We start from the raw sequence: 16,302 nt of genomic DNA on the forward strand, positions 1-16,302 counted from the left end.
CACGTGTTGTCCTTCCCCTCAGTGCCTTTCTAATGCTCATTTCCTGCCGCACATCGGGACTGGAGAGGAGAGTGTACATACCTATCAGCAGATTGTTCAGGTCATCGACGAACTGGTTCGAAAAACCTTCCACGAGTGGACATCCACGCTGGACAAGGACTGCATTCGGCGGCTGGATACCCCATTGTTACGAATCAGCCAGGAGAAGGCGGGCATGCTGGATGTCAACTTTGACAAGTACAGGACCCAACCTGGTTCCTTCTCCCTGTACTTGGTGCCAGTATTTGGTGCCAGGTCCCTTCTCCAACACTCCCAAGAGTTTAACTTCCATCTTTTGGTTTCTCTGTCCATTCGTCTCTTTCTCTCTTATACTGTAGTATGTTTGCTATCACTTCTTAATCTTAATTTTACAGCTTATCTTAAAAAAAAATAATTGGAAAATACCCCACTAACCTACTAAACCAGTGATGTAGATGTTCTGCCACTAGATGGCCATGGTGGCTCAGCTAAACCATCCAAACCCTGGGCCTTCCTGGGAATTGATGAGGCCTTCGGATCACGCCCTCTCCTACAGCTTTTAGAATTACGATGTTTTCATACTGTAATTATTTAGAATGTAATCAATCAACTTATTTATTTATTCCAAAATATATGCTGAGTGCCTTCCACGAGTTAGGGACTGAGATAGGCACAGGGAATGTATAAAATGGCAAAGTCCCTGCCCTCAAGGGGTTAGGCTGTTACTCTGTAAGTCAGCAGTTCTACCCTGAGAGTGGTGCTTCCTGTCCACATAAGACGCAGAAGAGAAAAATAAAGAAGGAGCCATGTAAGGAATCTGTCTGCAGAGATTACAGACCTTCTGGTGGCAGGTTCTTCCTAATCAGGAGGAAATGACTTTCTACTCGGTTGGCTTCGGTTCTGACTTACCAGCTGTGCCCTGTAGCAAGAGTTGCTTTCCATGCTTCCAGGCGGTGGCTGCTAGTCTTGGTTTTGCTCATAAAATGTCCATATCTGTTAGGGCAGAGGCAGAAGGGGCTTTGCAGAGAAGGCCTGTGTGGAGAAGAAATCCGAGGGACAGACGAGACTGTGCCTGTCCGTCCTGGGCAGCTGAAGGTGTCCTAACCAGGGGGAGATGACACGTTATGGTTGAGAAAGGAAGCAAAAGAACCAAGATGGGGAAGCAGTGGAGGAACAGGATGTGCAGAAGGCGAGGGTGAGAAGTTTGAGATAAGGCTCTGACCAGTGAGGGGTGTTGAAGACCAGCTTTGGTGAGGATCATGGTTTTTTGTTTTTGTTTTTTTTTTAAAGATGACCGGTAAGGGGATCTCAACCCTTGGCTTGGTGTTGTCAGCACCACACTCGGCCAGTGAGCGAACCGGCCATCCCTATATGGGATCCGAACCCATGGCCTTGGTGTTATCAGCACCGCACTCTCTCGAGTGAGCCACAGTCTGGCCCAGAGGTTCATGGTTTTGAGGTATTGCTTGAGGTATGTCCAAGCAGAACTATATAGAAATTGTGTTATAAACCGGTGATAAGATTCTGAAGTGACAGAGGCTAGGCCAGAGTTACCCTAGTTATGACATTCGCAAGCACATAGTGGGGTTGGATCTGTGAGACACATTCTCCCTTCAAGCTGGGTATCCCCAAAGGCACTGTGTCTGGGGAGCCTTGCAATAATATGAAAATGAACCTACACAGTCCACAAGTTATCCCGTTTCCACAAAATAAGGGATGTATTCAAATCACAGGATTTCTATAAACACTAATGATCAATATTTACATTTTAAATATGAGAGAAAAAAGTTGAGACAAGAGATAAAGAGATGCCGCATGTAAGCACTGGTTGATGGCAGCTTCCTTCTAATCCTCAGGATCAGCCAGTAACTGTGGATAAAGCACAAACTTTAGTGCCAGACAGTGTAGAATTGAGCCCTGGAGCAGATCTATCTACTTTGCCATGCGACCCTCAGGCAAGCCGCCGAATTTCTCTGACCCTGAGTTTCCTCACCTGTTTAAAAAACCCTTTTCTGAGGTTGTCATGAGGTGAGATGACATGTAGAAAGGTTCTCACAAAAAATAAACACTACACATTATTTTCCCTTCAAAAAAAATTTGCCTTCTGAAAGTTGATGACACAGTATTTTCAAAACAAACTTAGCAAAATGACTTAGTTTTAATTTTTAAAACATTTTAACCTTTTAGAAAGGCTAATATATGCATATGGCACAAAATTCAAAAGTTACAAAAGGGTAGAGAATGAAAAGTTTCCCTCTGCTGCTGTCCCCAGTAACTCAGTTTCTCTCCGCAGAGTCAGTGCTCCCAGATTCTGGTGTAACATTCCAGAGATAAGCATATATGTCTACGTAAGCATCTTTTTTTTACATAAACAGCAGCATACATACATATTGTTCTGTTCATTCAAAGCATTTTCGAAATGATTTATTTAATTTTTCCATTATAAAATTAATTACTGATCATTTTAGAAAAATTTCAAAATGCAGAAAAGTAGAAGAAAAAAATTTCCCTAAAAATAACCATTTTTAATGATTTGATATATTTTTATCACTTTTTTTCCTATTTCAGATGATAATTTTCCTTCAATATCTTAAGTCTTTACTAGATATTTTTAAATTACAAAAGTAACACATGCTTACTGTTTAAAAAAAAAGATTAATACAGAAGTACGTAAAGGAAAAAGTGAAAATCCAGCACATAACCCCAATCCCTAGAGGTAACCAATATTAATTACCATGTAGTTGAAAATAGTGTGATGAATAGTATTTTTGCAATTTGCTTTTTTTAAGGTTAACGATATGTGTGGGAGATTTTTTATTCTGTATTTACAGAACTACTTAATTCTTCTTCCTGGGTTATAGTATCACATAATATGGCTGTGCTATAATTTAATTAACCAGTCCACTATTGATGGACTTCTCTCTCTCTCTTTTTTTTTTTCAAAAGATGACCGGTATGGGGGTCTCAACCCTTGACTTGGTGTTGTCAGCACCATGCTGAGCCAGTGAGCGAACCGGCCATCCCTATATAGGATCTGAACCTGTGGCCTTGGTGTTATCAGCACCGCACTCTCCCGAGTGAGCCACGGGCCGGCCCTGACTTCTCAATTGTACAATCTCATAAAGATTCTGAATATTCCGTACTGGAGGATTTTAACTGGGCTTCCTCCACCTTGTTTCCTTCCCTCTGCAGTGATGTGCTTAGCTGAAGTTTGAGCAGTGCCCACCTACTTAGGGTAAATTAGGAGATAACTTTTCTGTCTGTTGTAATCATCTCTGTCTGGAATATCTTTTGCATAATCTTTATAGTAGAAATTAACAAGGTAACGTTGGGCCAAATATTTATGGCCTGGGCTTATCTAAAACCTAAATAATGGCTAGACGTTCCTTCCAGATAGAAAAAGTACCTGTTCTTTTCCTTTGGCAGTTGTTTTCTAGAGGGAAATATTATAAGATACTTTACATTTTTGTGGTTTTAAGATAAAACTGTCTCAATCCAGTAGATAATGGATGGGAAAGAATGTGATCATAGTTAAGGATTTTGAAAAGTCTGGGATCATCAAGTTAGTAAAGAAATCCAAGATAGTTTTAGCTTTTCCAAAACTTATTCACACTCCAAGAGAGTGCAGATAACTTTATCAGGTTTGCTCTTTGTGTTCAAGGTCCGGTTAAGATCTTGAAATAATACTTTTCAAATGTCCTGATGGGCCTCAGAATTACCTGACTCTTTCTTAGTTCTGGGAAGCCTTCAGTCCCTAATAGCACTTATTTTATCCCACAAGGGGTTTTGTGATCCCACCTTATATCCCAAATATTTGAACTCTGAAGTCCAAATTGGCTTTTACCACATTTTACAGCCAGATGAGCTTTACAGATTGCACTTAACACAAACATATTCCAGATGTCGTCTGTACCGTCCTGGCTGAAAGAGCTCTGTTATCACTCTGTGTATAGCAAAGTGGAATTTCCCCAGAGCAGGACAGGGGACACTGATGTCTGTTTGTTTGTTTCTAGGGCTTTCCTCTTTTCTCTTTCCCCCAATCACTATTGTGCTTTCTCCACGGGGTCGGGTCCTTCAGGGTTCTCAGCACTGAACTCAGCTGGCCTCCCTTTCCTACCTCTTCTGCCTCACCACTTGTTTGGGGATACATTATAAAATATTTTACAAAAATAACTCCCATGGGCCGGCCCCGTGGTTCACTCAGGAGAGTGCGGCACTGGTAGCACCAAGGCTGCAGGTTCGGATCCTATATAGGAATGGCCTGTGCACTCACTGGCTGAGCGTGGTGCAGACAACACTGTGCCGAGGGTTGTGATCCCCTTACCGGTCAAAAAAAAAAAAAAGAAAAAAAAAAACTTTCCCAAACAGATTTTTTTTTTTGAAATTATATTTGTCAATAAAATAAAATTTGCATTCTGGAAATTTGACAAGCTTCTGTCAAGGACTGAATATCATTAGGAAAAAGGTTACTCATAGGATTTTCAGCTCAACCTCAGGAATGTTTTGTCCAAATTCATACTGTTGACCGACAAATTTAAATTTGATAATTTGCCTTAAAGTGATTTTGAAAATATTGTCATGATGAGAAAATGATGAAATGTTTTGGTGCAGTGTCGACCAGCATACATGTCCAAGTGGGCTTCCCCTGAAGTTTGCAAACAGAGACTAGTTCAAGGCCTGCAGTTTGAAGAACAAATGACAATATGTTTAAGCTACTAGAAACATCCCCTTTTATATTCACGCCCTTTCATCCTCCCCTTATAGCTATAACACAATTTTTGGTTAAATAAATATTCAATGTTTATCTTATTATGATTCTATTAGTATTGTTTACTGCTGAGCTGAGTAATTTTATGTTGTTATAGTTCTTTCTTTGCTTCTACAATGTTTTGCTCTTTTTGGAATTAATAATTATCTCACCATTTTTGTTAGCACACTGTTCACTATCATTAAATTCTTCCAAACGAACCAGTAAAACCCCAAGTAATATTTTCTCTCACATTCTGACATGTCAGGTATGTTATCAGTTTCATGTTTTTTCTTAGATCTGTCCTTCTGTCCTGCTTCAGTCCAGTTGGTTGGTTTTAAGGCTTGTTACCAAGGGGTCACTCTGGCACTTCCTGAGCCTCTTTTCTTGTTTTATTTCCTGTTTCTTTTGTCTTCTTCTTCCTTGGTTTATGCCTTTGTTTTGGTGGAGTGCATCTTTTAGTAGCGTCCCAAGAAATGGTGAATGGGAGGTAAATTTTTTGAGTTCTTGAGTGATTAGCAACAACTGTTTTCTGCCGTCTACTTGTTGGGCATTTGACTGGGTTTGGAATTCTAGGTTGAAAGTAATTTTCCTTGGTTTTGGCCTTTCTCTTTTACTTCAGAGGCTTTCCTTAAATGTCAGGTGATCCATTGCTCACTTGTGTTTGCAAGAGGCTTATTCACTTTGAAGAAGTTTTCACCATTTCAAAAATAACACATACTTTAGTGGAGGTATTCAAAGTTTGAAAAAACAGCATTTTTTCTTTCGCAATCTTTTAAAGCATGTGTCACAAATAAAGGAGCACTTTGAAAATAATTCATTCTTGGAAGATTTTTCTCCAAGAAGGTGAATATATAAGGAAGGTGAAAATATAAACCTTTGCAAAGTTTGAGATGTAATATTGTCTCCTTTATTGTTAATTCAGTGCTTGCCTGTAGAACAGACAAAAAAAAAAAAAAAAAAAAGCTGGAATTTTCACCTCAATATACTTTCCAAATAACATTCTGGTAACATTCAGAATGCAGTTTCAGGAGCATAGCTTCAGGTTGTGAGGCCTTTTATCCTCTGTGACTAACTGCTATTTCATTGAAAAGAAAAAAAAAAATCTTACACACAGATTTTAAAAATCAAGTGATTTTTATTCAAGATTTTTTAATTTTTGAAAAATATTCCATATTTTTATCTGGTATTTTATGATTTTATTCTTTACTTGTAGATCTTTGATCCATTTGAAATTTATTTTCATATGGAGAGAGAAAGGCGGATTCAGCTTGAGTTTTATATTTCCCCCCAGATGGCTAACCACTTGACCCAGTCTCATTTATTGAACTGCTATCTTTATAATAACAAATCCCCAAGTATATTCGTGTCTATTTGGGGATTCACTATTCTGTTCAGATATCTGTGTCTATTTATGTACAGGAACCAAACTGTTTTAATTATTGTCCTCATTAATTTCCTTTTTCCAGAGTTTTCCTGGCTATTTTTAATATTTATTTCCCATAAGAATTTTAGAGCCAATTTGTTTAGTTCCAAAAACAGTCCCATTTCTATTTTTATAGAATAGAGATTGGGTTAAATTTATAGGTTAACTGTAGAAGAATGAACATCTTTATAATTTTGAGTTTTTCTATCCAAGAATAGCATTTTTCTTTCAATTTATTTAAGGTCTGCTTTTTGCCTGTAAGTCATTTTTCCCATATATGTATATATATATAATTTCTGGTTAATTTTTGGTGTTTTATTTTAAATGTTTTAATTATCATTGGTCTCTTTTCCTCCATAATAAAGTCTAACTGGTTCAGGTTTTATATTGAAAAGCTTTGATTTTTAAAAGTTGATTTGGGGCCGGCCCATGGCTCACTCAGGACAGTGCGGTGCTGATGACACCAAGCCAAGGGTTAAGATCCCCTTACCGGTCATCTTTGAAAAAAAAAAAAAAGTTGATTTTGTACCAGCCACTTTTACAAATATCTTAAAACTATTTAAAATAGTTTTATCCTTTAAAAACATTTTTATTGTATATACACAAAGACATGCTTAAAACTTGTATGTTCAATTTCACAAATAGTTATAAACATCCTTGGCAACGACCACCCAAGTCAAGAATAGAACGTTTCCAGCAGTCCAAAGGCCCCCACCGCCATAGTTATTTTTCAGTTGAATTGGTTGTTCACACTTATAATTAGGAGACTTTATATAAAAATCCACTTCTGGCATCTCTTGAAAAATCAGAATATGAGGCCACACTGGGCCTGTGTCCCCATATGGCACAGAGTCCTGTGGCTGTGGCTCTTTTAGAGGGTGCATGCACTCTTTAGCTCAACTTTAGGCCAAGTGTCAGTTGCCATTTATCATCACACTGGAGCTACCCTTGCCTTGGAGATATCTGAACTTCCGAACTTTGCTTTAGAATATAAAGACAAAAGGAGTTGGTAGTTGGTTGGATGCTGGAAAGTGAGGCCAAGGGAGGACACATGGTTCTGGTGTAGGCAGTGGGATGGTATAGGCGGTGGGATGGCGTAGGCGGTGGGACGGTGTAGGTGGTGGGATAGTATAGGCGGTGGGATGGCATAGGCAGTGGGATGGTGTAGGTGGTGGGTCATGTAGGCGGTGGGGTGTAGGCAGTGGGTGTAGGCGGTGGGGTGGTATAGGTGGTGGGAGGGTGTGGGCAGTGGGATGGTGTAGGCAGTGAGGTGTAGGCAGTGGGTTGTAGGTGATGGGACAGAGTACGCTGTGGGACAGAGTAGGCAGTGGGATGGCATAGGCAGCGGGGTGTAGGCAATGGGATGGTGTAGCAATGGGACAGTGTAGGTGGTGGGGCATGTAGGCGGTGAGGTGTAGGTGGTGGGGTGTAGGCAGTGGGGCATGTAGTCAGTAGGGTGTTGGCAGTGGGATGTAGGCAGTGGGGCAGCATAGGCAGTGGGATGGTGTAGGTGGTGGGGTGGTGTAGACAGTGGGATGGTGTAGGTGGTGGGGTGGTGTAGACAGTGGGATGGTGTAGGTGGTGAGGTGGTGTAGACTGTGGGATGGTGTAGGTGGTGGGATGGTGTAGAGGGTGGGATGGTATAGGCAGTCAGGTGTAGGCAGTGGGGTGGTGTAGGCAGTGGGATGGTGTAGGTGGTGGGATGGTGTAGGCAGTGGCGAGGTGTAGGTGGTGGGATGGTGTAGGTGGTGGGATGATGTAGGCAGTCGGGTGTAGGTAGTGGGATGGTGTAGGCGGTGGGATGGTGTAGGTGGTGGGCTGGTGTAGGCGGTGGGATGGTGTTGGCGGTGGGGTGGTATAGGTGGTGGGGTGGTGTAGGTGGTGGGATGGTGTAGATGGTGGGACGGTGTAGGCAGTCGGGTGTTGGCAGTGGGGTGGTGTAGACGGTGGGATGGTGTAGGCAGTGGGATGGTGTAGGCGGTGGATGGTGTAGGTTGTGGGACGGTGTAGGCAGTCAGGTGTAGGTGGTGGGGTGGTGTAGGCAGTGGGATGGTGTAGGCGGTGGGCTGGTGTAGGCGGTGGGGTGGTATAGGAGGTGGGATGGTGTAGGCATTCGGGTGTAGGCAGTGGGATGGTGTAGGCAGTGGGGAGGTGTAGGTGGTGGGATGGTGTAGCTGGTGGGATGGTGTAGGCTGTCAGGTGTAGGCAGTGGGGTGATGTAGGCAGTGGGATGGTGTTGATGGTGGGACGGTGTAGGCAGTCGGGTGTAGACAGTGGGATGGTGTAGGTGGTGGGATGGTGTTGACGGTGGGACGGTGTAGGTAGTCGGGTGTAGACAGTGGGATGGTGTAGGTGGGGGGATGGTGTAGGTGGTGGGGTTGTGTAGACGGTGGGATGGTGTAGACGGGGGGATGGTGTAGGTGGTGGGGTTGTGTAGACGGTGGATGGTATAGACGGTGGGTTGGTGTAGGTGGTGGGGTTGTGTAGACGGTGGATGGTATAGACGGTGGGATGGTGTAGATGGTGGGGTGGTGTAGACGGTGGGATGGTGTAGACAGTGGGATGTTGTAGGTAGTGGGGTTGTGTAGACGGTGGGATGGTGTAGACGGTGGGATGGTGTAGGCAGTGGGATGGTGTTGGCAGTTGGGTGTAGGAGGTGGGTGGTGTAGGCAGTGGGATGGTGTAGGCGGTGGGATGGTGTAGGTGGTGGGACGGTGTTGGCAGTTGGGTGTAGGCAGTGGGTGGTGTAGGCAGTGGGATGGTGTAGGTGGTGGGATGGTGTAGGTGGTGGGATGGTGTCGGCAGTTGGGTGTAGGCAGTGGGTGGTGTAGGCAGTGGGTGGTGTAGGCAGGGGGGAGGTGTAGATGGTGGGATGGTATAGGTGGTGGGATGGTGTAGGCGGTGGGACGGTGTAGGCAGTCGGGTGTAGGCAGTGGGTGGTGCAGGCAGTGGGATGGTGCTCTCCCCTCAGACTGGAGCTCCAAGTTTGCGGAGATGATGCGTTTGTTTCTGCACACATTGAGTTTGAAGGCCTGTGGGACAAGCAGCAGAGAGATATCTAGTAGACAGCTGGCTGTGCTGGTGTAGAGCTCAGCTAGCCACGTGGATCTGGGAGTCTTTCGGAGGCATCTGAAACCACGGGAGTGGATGCAATCACCCAGGGAAGGATACTGGCTGTGAAGGACCTTGAGGAGCCCCGTCTAAGGGAGCTGCAGGGGAAGCAGATTGTTTACTGTGTCTCCAGCGCCTAGCTGAATGAGATTTCCAAGTGACACTGGAGAGAGAAGGACGCTTCCACTGAAGGGAAGAGAAGAGAAGAGGAAGACTATGGTCCCGAAGCCAGGGAAACGAGCATGGTCGATCACGTGGCAGGGAGCCCACCGTGATGTTAAGCCCTACAGACAGATCAAAGAGGACAAGGCCTGAGAAGCATCCATGGAATTTAGCTATAAAAAGTCCTCGGTGAGCTCGATGTGAGCAGTTTTAGAGGCGTGGGGTGGGAGTAGGAGCCAGTTCTCAGGGGATGAGGAATGAATGGGAAGAAAGCAAGTGAAGGGAGTTTTCGAGGACAATTCTTTAAAGACAGCAGGCTGTGAAGGGGGGGACAGTATGTGGTGCCTAGAGGAGGGTAGAAATCAAAGGAGGGCTGTTTTTATTTTATTTTTTCATGATTGTAGAAACTTGGCCATATTTAAATGATGGGAAGGAACTAGAAGGTTGAAGGCAGAGTAAAGCTGGAGAAGATGGCATCTGAGCAAGGAGGTGGAAATGAATCAGAGCAGAGGGCCCAGGAAGAGGGCTGAGCCTTGGGTGGGAGGAAGGACTGTTCTATGGTAAATGGGAGAAAGCGTGGACGTGAGACAGGTAAGTCTATGTTTTGCAGCAGAAGCGGATAGAGTTCTCGCCTGATGGTTTTTTTATTTCTCTGATGTAGGAGGTGAGCTTTCGGCTGCGAAGTGGAGGGGAAGGCCTGGTTTGAGAAGAGTAGAAAAGATTTGCAAACAGTCGTTTGTGAGAACAGGAGTGAGAGCAGATCAGGGAAGCACAGAGATGCAGCCTGCAGAGCCCCGTGGGATGGGAGAGTGGGACTGGACAGAAGTGCTGATCTGTGTGGCCCTGTGACCTTCTCCAGCGCTGCTCAGCAGCCTTCACACAGGAGGACAGGTGTATCTAGCTGGCGCTGGGGTTTTGCCAGGTGGTTTAGACTAAGGAATGAGACAAAAGCGAGGATGGGTGAGAGGGTGGTTAAAAGAAAGGACAGCAGGGTCTGTGGAGGAGGAAATGAAGATATGAGGGGACTAATAGGCAGGAAAAAAGGCCAGGGGTCAGTGGCCTGAAGGTCCCGATGAGGTCAGAGAGCAGGTAGGTTGGGAGAACTTGATGGTAAGTGCTGGAAGGGTGGGGAGGAAGCTGGGCTCAGACAGAGGATGTCCGAATGGGTTGCTTCAGTGTGGAGGAATTGTGGACAGTCGCAGGACCAGGGTGTGGCAGGGGACTGGCAGCTGGAATGGGAAGGAGGAGAGGGTCACTGGATGTGAGGTGGCAAAGGACACTTACGATGAGGGTTGCATATGCAATTTAAAAGTCTGGCATCTCATTTGATAAAGAAAAAAGAAACAAGTAAGATTAATTTTAATATCTGACCCAACATTTCCAAAATACTGTCATTCCAACATGTAATCAATATAAAAAATTATTAATGGGGTATTTTCTATTTTTTTTTCATACAGAATCCTCTCTGCCTTCCATCTCTATCTTTTCCTCTCCCTTCTGAGAGATTTCTGTCAACTTTATCTTATATCTTTCTTTTGATTTAAAAGTTCTTCTGCTATCATTTCTAACTTCCAAGAGCTCTTTTAGAGTTCTTTTTATAGCATCTTGTTCTGGTTTCATGGATGCTCTTTTGTTTCCCTTATTTCTCTGAAGGTGTTAGTGACAGTTTTGTTTATTTTTCTTATTTGGGGTGAGCAGTCCTCTTGTTCCCTTCTAGTTGCTTCTTTCTGTTTGTTTTGGCTTCCACCTGTTGTGCTAAGAAACATAGATACCAGTGTCTTGTGATCCTTGGTGTCCTGGAAAAGCTGATTGGGAGCTCTGGGGAGCAGGTAGATGGGGCTGTCAACTGCAGGCTTTGCTGTAGGGTCCTCTGTGTGGACTGTTTTGGGGAGGACTTCTAAGGTCATCATCCTTAGGACTTTCCCTCTAAGACTAGTCTTTTCTGTGGTCAGAGGCTGAGTTTCTCGGTGGAAGAGAAGGCTGTGGGTCCTAACATTCAGTACGTATATGGTCACTAATGCCCCTGCTCTCAATTCATGACTCTCTCCTTCCACTGGGCCCGGGGTCCCCAGTCCAAAGACCCTCTGTCTCTGTACTGACTTCTCCAGACAGTCAGTCTTCAGTCTTTTGCTGGAGTGAGGGAAGGACACTTGCTTAAATCTGCAGAGTAGGGGAGGGACACGGGGAGATCTGCATCTTCAACTTCCACTGCACTCCCTGTTTTAGTCCCACCTTCACCCACCTTCCAGAGGTACCTGAAGCCACCAGCCCCTACAGCATAAGCTGGGTGCCGGCTTAGGATTCCTATTCTGCTCCTTATCCGTCTGCTTTTCAACTTCCAAACATTTTTTGTTGTCTCTACATACTTGTAGATTCACGCCTTAAACACATAGAAAACCCCTTTACTGTTGTTTTGATGGTTTGGGGAGGGAGCGAAAGTAAACGTGTCCATCTGCCTTTTTTACCTTGCTGTCCCATGTCCTTTCCTAGCTCTGAATCTCTCTGTGCTGCTCAGCCCCACACCCCTGGCTGCCCCCTCGAGCACCCACCTCCACCCCTTTGCTTTCCTTTCTCTCAAAGGTCCCTCCTGATCCTCTTTACGGAGATTGACTACTGGGAGCGGCTGCTGTTCGAGATTCCCCATTACGTGGTGAATGTGGCTGAACGTGCCGAGGACCTGCGCATCCTTCGGGAAAATCTGCTACTCGTTGCTCGGGACTACAACAGGTAGGGCTCGGGTCCTCGCTGTGGCCCTGATGTGTGCTATTTTATTCCTTTTCTTTCTCTTTTCTGCCCCATGATGTCCATTTCCTACAGTTCTATTCTTTACATTTTTACATCTTAAAAAAAAAAAAATCAGTTTCCCATACTCCCTCTTGACCCTGGGTCTTCTGGGGATCCGAACCCGTGCCCTCGGTGTTACAGGCTGCACTCTAACCAGTGAGCTAACCAGTTATCCTCTCCTGTAGTTATTCTTGCCCCCTGTAGTTTTGTCTTCCAGCTGCAGGTGTAGAGTAGAAGTGAAAAAACCACCAGGTCCCCTCCTACTCCATAGGGCGCTTAGACCACTTCTCTAGGAATGACACTGGGTGGCGTTAGGATTATGGGCACAGAATAACATCAGATTCATTGAACCAAGGCCATGCTGCCCTCTACCCGCCCCCACCCGCCCCCTCAGTCTCTGACTCCCCTGGTGCTCATCTCTGGAGGGAGGCTTTGTTCTGGGTTAGGTACTGTCTTTATTCAGTTGGGCTGCTACAACACAGTACCACAGACTGGGTGGCTTATAAACAACAGAAATTGATTTCTCACAGTTCTGGAGGCTGGGAAGTCCAATATCAAGGTGCCAGCAGATTCAGTGTCTGGTGAGGGCCCGTCTGGTTCACAGATGGCTGTTTTCTCGCGGTGTCCTCACATGGTGGAAGAAGACAAGGGAGATTTCTCAGGCCTCTTTTATCAGGGCTCTAACCTCATGCATGAAGGCTTTGCCTTCATGACCTAATCACCTCCCGAAGGCCCAACCTCCTAATACCTTAGGAATGAGGATTTCAGCACAGGAACTTTGGGAGGGCACAAGAATTCAGACCACAGCAGGTAACTTTCTCAGCCCCGTTAAAGTCTGAGGGGGTGGAACCAGCAGTCCTGTTTGAATGTGTAGAACTGCAGTGTCCCATGTGGTAGCCTCTAGCTGTGTGTGGCGATTTTCATTTTAATTAATTAAAGTAAAAATTGGGTTACTCATTGGCACAGACCACTTTTCAAGTGCTCCATAGCCCCAGGTGACTAGTTACCATAACGAACAGCACAAATTGTAGAACATTTCCATCATCGCAGAAAGTTCTTCTGGAAAGCTCTAGTCTAGAATCCTGAACTTTCAGATTTCTCCAAGTTTCCTGGTGTGGAGAAGAGGTCTTCAGACCTTTGTCCCCACCAGCTATGAGTCCTCTCTCACACACAGGATTATTGCCATGCTGTCCCCAGATGAGCAGGCCCTTTTCAAAGAGCGTATCCGATTCCTGGATAAGAAGATCCACCCTGGACTCAAGAAGCTGCACTGGGCCTTAAAGGGGGCTAGTGCCTTTTTCATCACGGAGTGCCGCATACATGCCAGCAAGGTGGGCCGTGGTCCTTAGACTCTAAAGGTCTGCAAGGCTGATGGAAAGTTTGGCTTATGGGTCATTAATACCTGAGTCTTGGGTAGTGGTAGAGAGGCCTGAGAGTAGTGTAAAAGTTTCACGTCAGCAATTCTAGCTGGAGGACAGGTGGTAGGGTAGATTAGGCCCAGAGAGTCTCTTCCCAAGCTGAGCCCTCCCGGGTGGGATCTGACTCCAGGTGCAGATGATTGTGAACGACTTCAAGGCATCCACCCTGACCATCGGCTGGAGAGCTCAAGAGATGTCAGAGACACTCCTGGTACACATTACTGGCAAGCGGGTGTACAGGGACCTGGAATTTGAGGAGGACCAAAGACAGCATCGGGCATCTGTACAGCAGAAATTGATGAATCTGCACCAGGATGTGGTGACCATCATGACCAACTCCTATGAAATCTTCAAGAATGATGGCCCTGAGGTAGGGGTCCCGTGGCCAGGGCTTTGTGGTCAGAAAAACCACAGTCTCCCAGTCCCATCAGACCATTTTCTTGCTCCTTCCTCCCCATACACACTTTTTTTTTTTTACACCAGCGTGTGCTTCTCCCACATGCACCTCTTGTCTTTGATTCAGCCAAACTCCAGCCTTTCGAACCTCTTCCTGCAGGACTGTGTCCTGCCTTTCTCTATAACCCACTTGCTCCCTTCCCTGTTGGCTGGTGCTCATCTCTCAGAACCTGTCCTGCCCTCCCTGAGGGGTTCTCTTTCCCCCTCTCCCCAGATTCAGCAGCAGTGGATGCTGTACGTGATTCGCTTGGACCACATGATGGAGGACGCCCTGCGCCTGAATGTGAAGTGGTCACTGCTGGAAGTGTCCAAGGCCATCAATGGGGATGGGAAGACCACCCCAAACCCACTCTTCCGAGTCCTTGTCATTTTGCAAAATGATGTGCCAGGAGGTGTGGCACAGGTGGGGACCACTTTTCCCCAATGCCCCCAAACTATCACACCTTATTGGTCAGTTTCCCTCAATTCCTAAACTCGGTCCTTGGCCTTAACTTTATCCTATGGCCTGCAGGCCTGGTGCTGAAGTGTTCAGCCTTCCCGGTCCTGAGGCTTGTCTGCCCCTCTCCACTGTGTTCCCCACAGGTGGAATTCTCACCCACTCTTCAGACCCTGGCAGGTGTGGTCAATGACATTGGCAACCACCTCTTTTCCACCATCTCTGTTTTCCGCCACCTCCCTGAAATTCTCAGCAAGCGCAAGATGCATCGTGACCCCATCCACGTCCTCGTGGGTGAGTGGGCAGTGGGGAGGGCACAAGGTGTGGGGGTAGCAGAGACTGAGGCATGGGCAGAGCTAGGAGGAGAGACCACAGCTGTTTCCAGACACACTGGCCTGGTCATCTCCATGACTGGTGGAAAGCCCAGATCAAGGGGCCAGATCCGGGAAGGGAACAGGCGGAGGGATGGCAGCTGAGATTAGGTGAGCAGTGCTCAAGGGATTTGGCATGGGAGATGAGGGAAGACCAGTTTGGGGCAGCGACTGGGCTATAAAAGGCTTAGATACTAGCAGGTGAGATATCTGGTCCTATGGAAGAGACACTAAGGGTCACACTTTTGCTGCCTCCTCCTTCCTTTTCTTTTCTTTTTATTCTTTGCTGGCCAGTAAAGGGATTGAAGCCCAGACCTTGGTGTCATCAGCACCGTGCTCTAACCACCTGAGCTAACGGGGCAGCCCCTCCTTTGTTTTCAATGCTCAAGTTTGAGCTGTATGTCTCTGGGGGGCTGGTGTTGAAGAGGAAGGTCGGGGGCAGTGACCAGAGGCCAGGCTCCATGTTGGGTTGGGGTGGAAGTCAGTGGGAAGCATTTTTCTGGGTCCTTTGAAGAGCGAGATGAGGACATCAAGAAGATCCAGATGCAGATCAGCAGCGGCATGACCCACAACGCCAGCCTGCTGCAGAACTACCTCAAGACCTGGGATGTGTACCGGGAGATCTGGGAGATCAACAAGGACTCTTTTATTCGTCGCTACCAGCGCCTCAACCCCCCTGTCTCCTCTTTTGATGCCGACATTGCCCGGTGAGTGGGGAGGTGGAGGTGAAAGTCTGTCTGCAAGAGGGGCAGGCTTGGAGGAGGAGGTCCGGGCCTCGAGGTTTGGGAAAGGGGATGGAGGGCAGGGGCGGTGTGTCCTCAGCTGCAGGAAAAGAACAGGAACTAGCACAGTGGACCTCTGTTTCTTAAGGGGTAGAGATCAGGGAGGAGCTGGGCAAGATTTAGGGGAGAAGCAGCTGTTTGGGGGAGTGCAGCAGGGCTCTGCTGGTAAAGAAGAAACGCAAGGGACCTGAAAGAGGAAAGAAGTGAGCACGCATTCTAAGAAGGCAGATCGGAGTTCACCTGAAGAAGAATCTGTAACTCTAATCTGAACTTCCATCTTTTCATGGTCCTCCGGTCATTCATTCATTCGTTCCATAAACCCTGTTGTCCAATGGGCTATAAGGAATAGGAACAAAAGAAACGAATGAGTCCTTTCCTTCTGAAGGCTACAGTGGAGTCGGGAAGAGAAAAGTATCTCTGAAAGAGCAGTGGCTGTGGGGTCTCACAAGGCTGGCTTCCCACCTCTCCCACCTGCTGGCTGTGCAGCCTTAGGCGGGTGTCTTACATTCTCTGGGCCTTAGTTTCCTGTGAAACAGATATTATGCTACCTACCTTGGAATATTACGAGATCATTAAATGTACGTGAAAGCA

General features: G+C 46.1%; 1 protein-coding gene across 1 annotated transcript in view; it reads left to right on the forward strand.

The window, feature by feature from the left end:
* Positions 1-16,302, forward strand: part of DNAH2 (dynein axonemal heavy chain 2) — a 97,131-nt gene that overhangs the window by 19,013 nt on the left and 61,816 nt on the right. Inside the window, exons 11-17 of the mRNA XM_063110770.1 lie at positions 23-237; positions 12,045-12,191; positions 13,423-13,579; positions 13,797-14,036; positions 14,337-14,525; positions 14,705-14,852; positions 15,444-15,636. Coding sequence (XP_062966840.1) covers positions 23-237; positions 12,045-12,191; positions 13,423-13,579; positions 13,797-14,036; positions 14,337-14,525; positions 14,705-14,852; positions 15,444-15,636 — 1,289 coding nt within the window. The remainder of the gene's footprint in view (positions 1-22; positions 238-12,044; positions 12,192-13,422; positions 13,580-13,796; positions 14,037-14,336; positions 14,526-14,704; positions 14,853-15,443; positions 15,637-16,302) is intronic.

The sequence above is a fragment of the Cynocephalus volans genome, chromosome 10 (assembly GCF_027409185.1).
Source record: "Cynocephalus volans isolate mCynVol1 chromosome 10, mCynVol1.pri, whole genome shotgun sequence".
NCBI classification, from domain to species: Eukaryota; Metazoa; Chordata; class Mammalia; order Dermoptera; family Cynocephalidae; genus Cynocephalus; species Cynocephalus volans.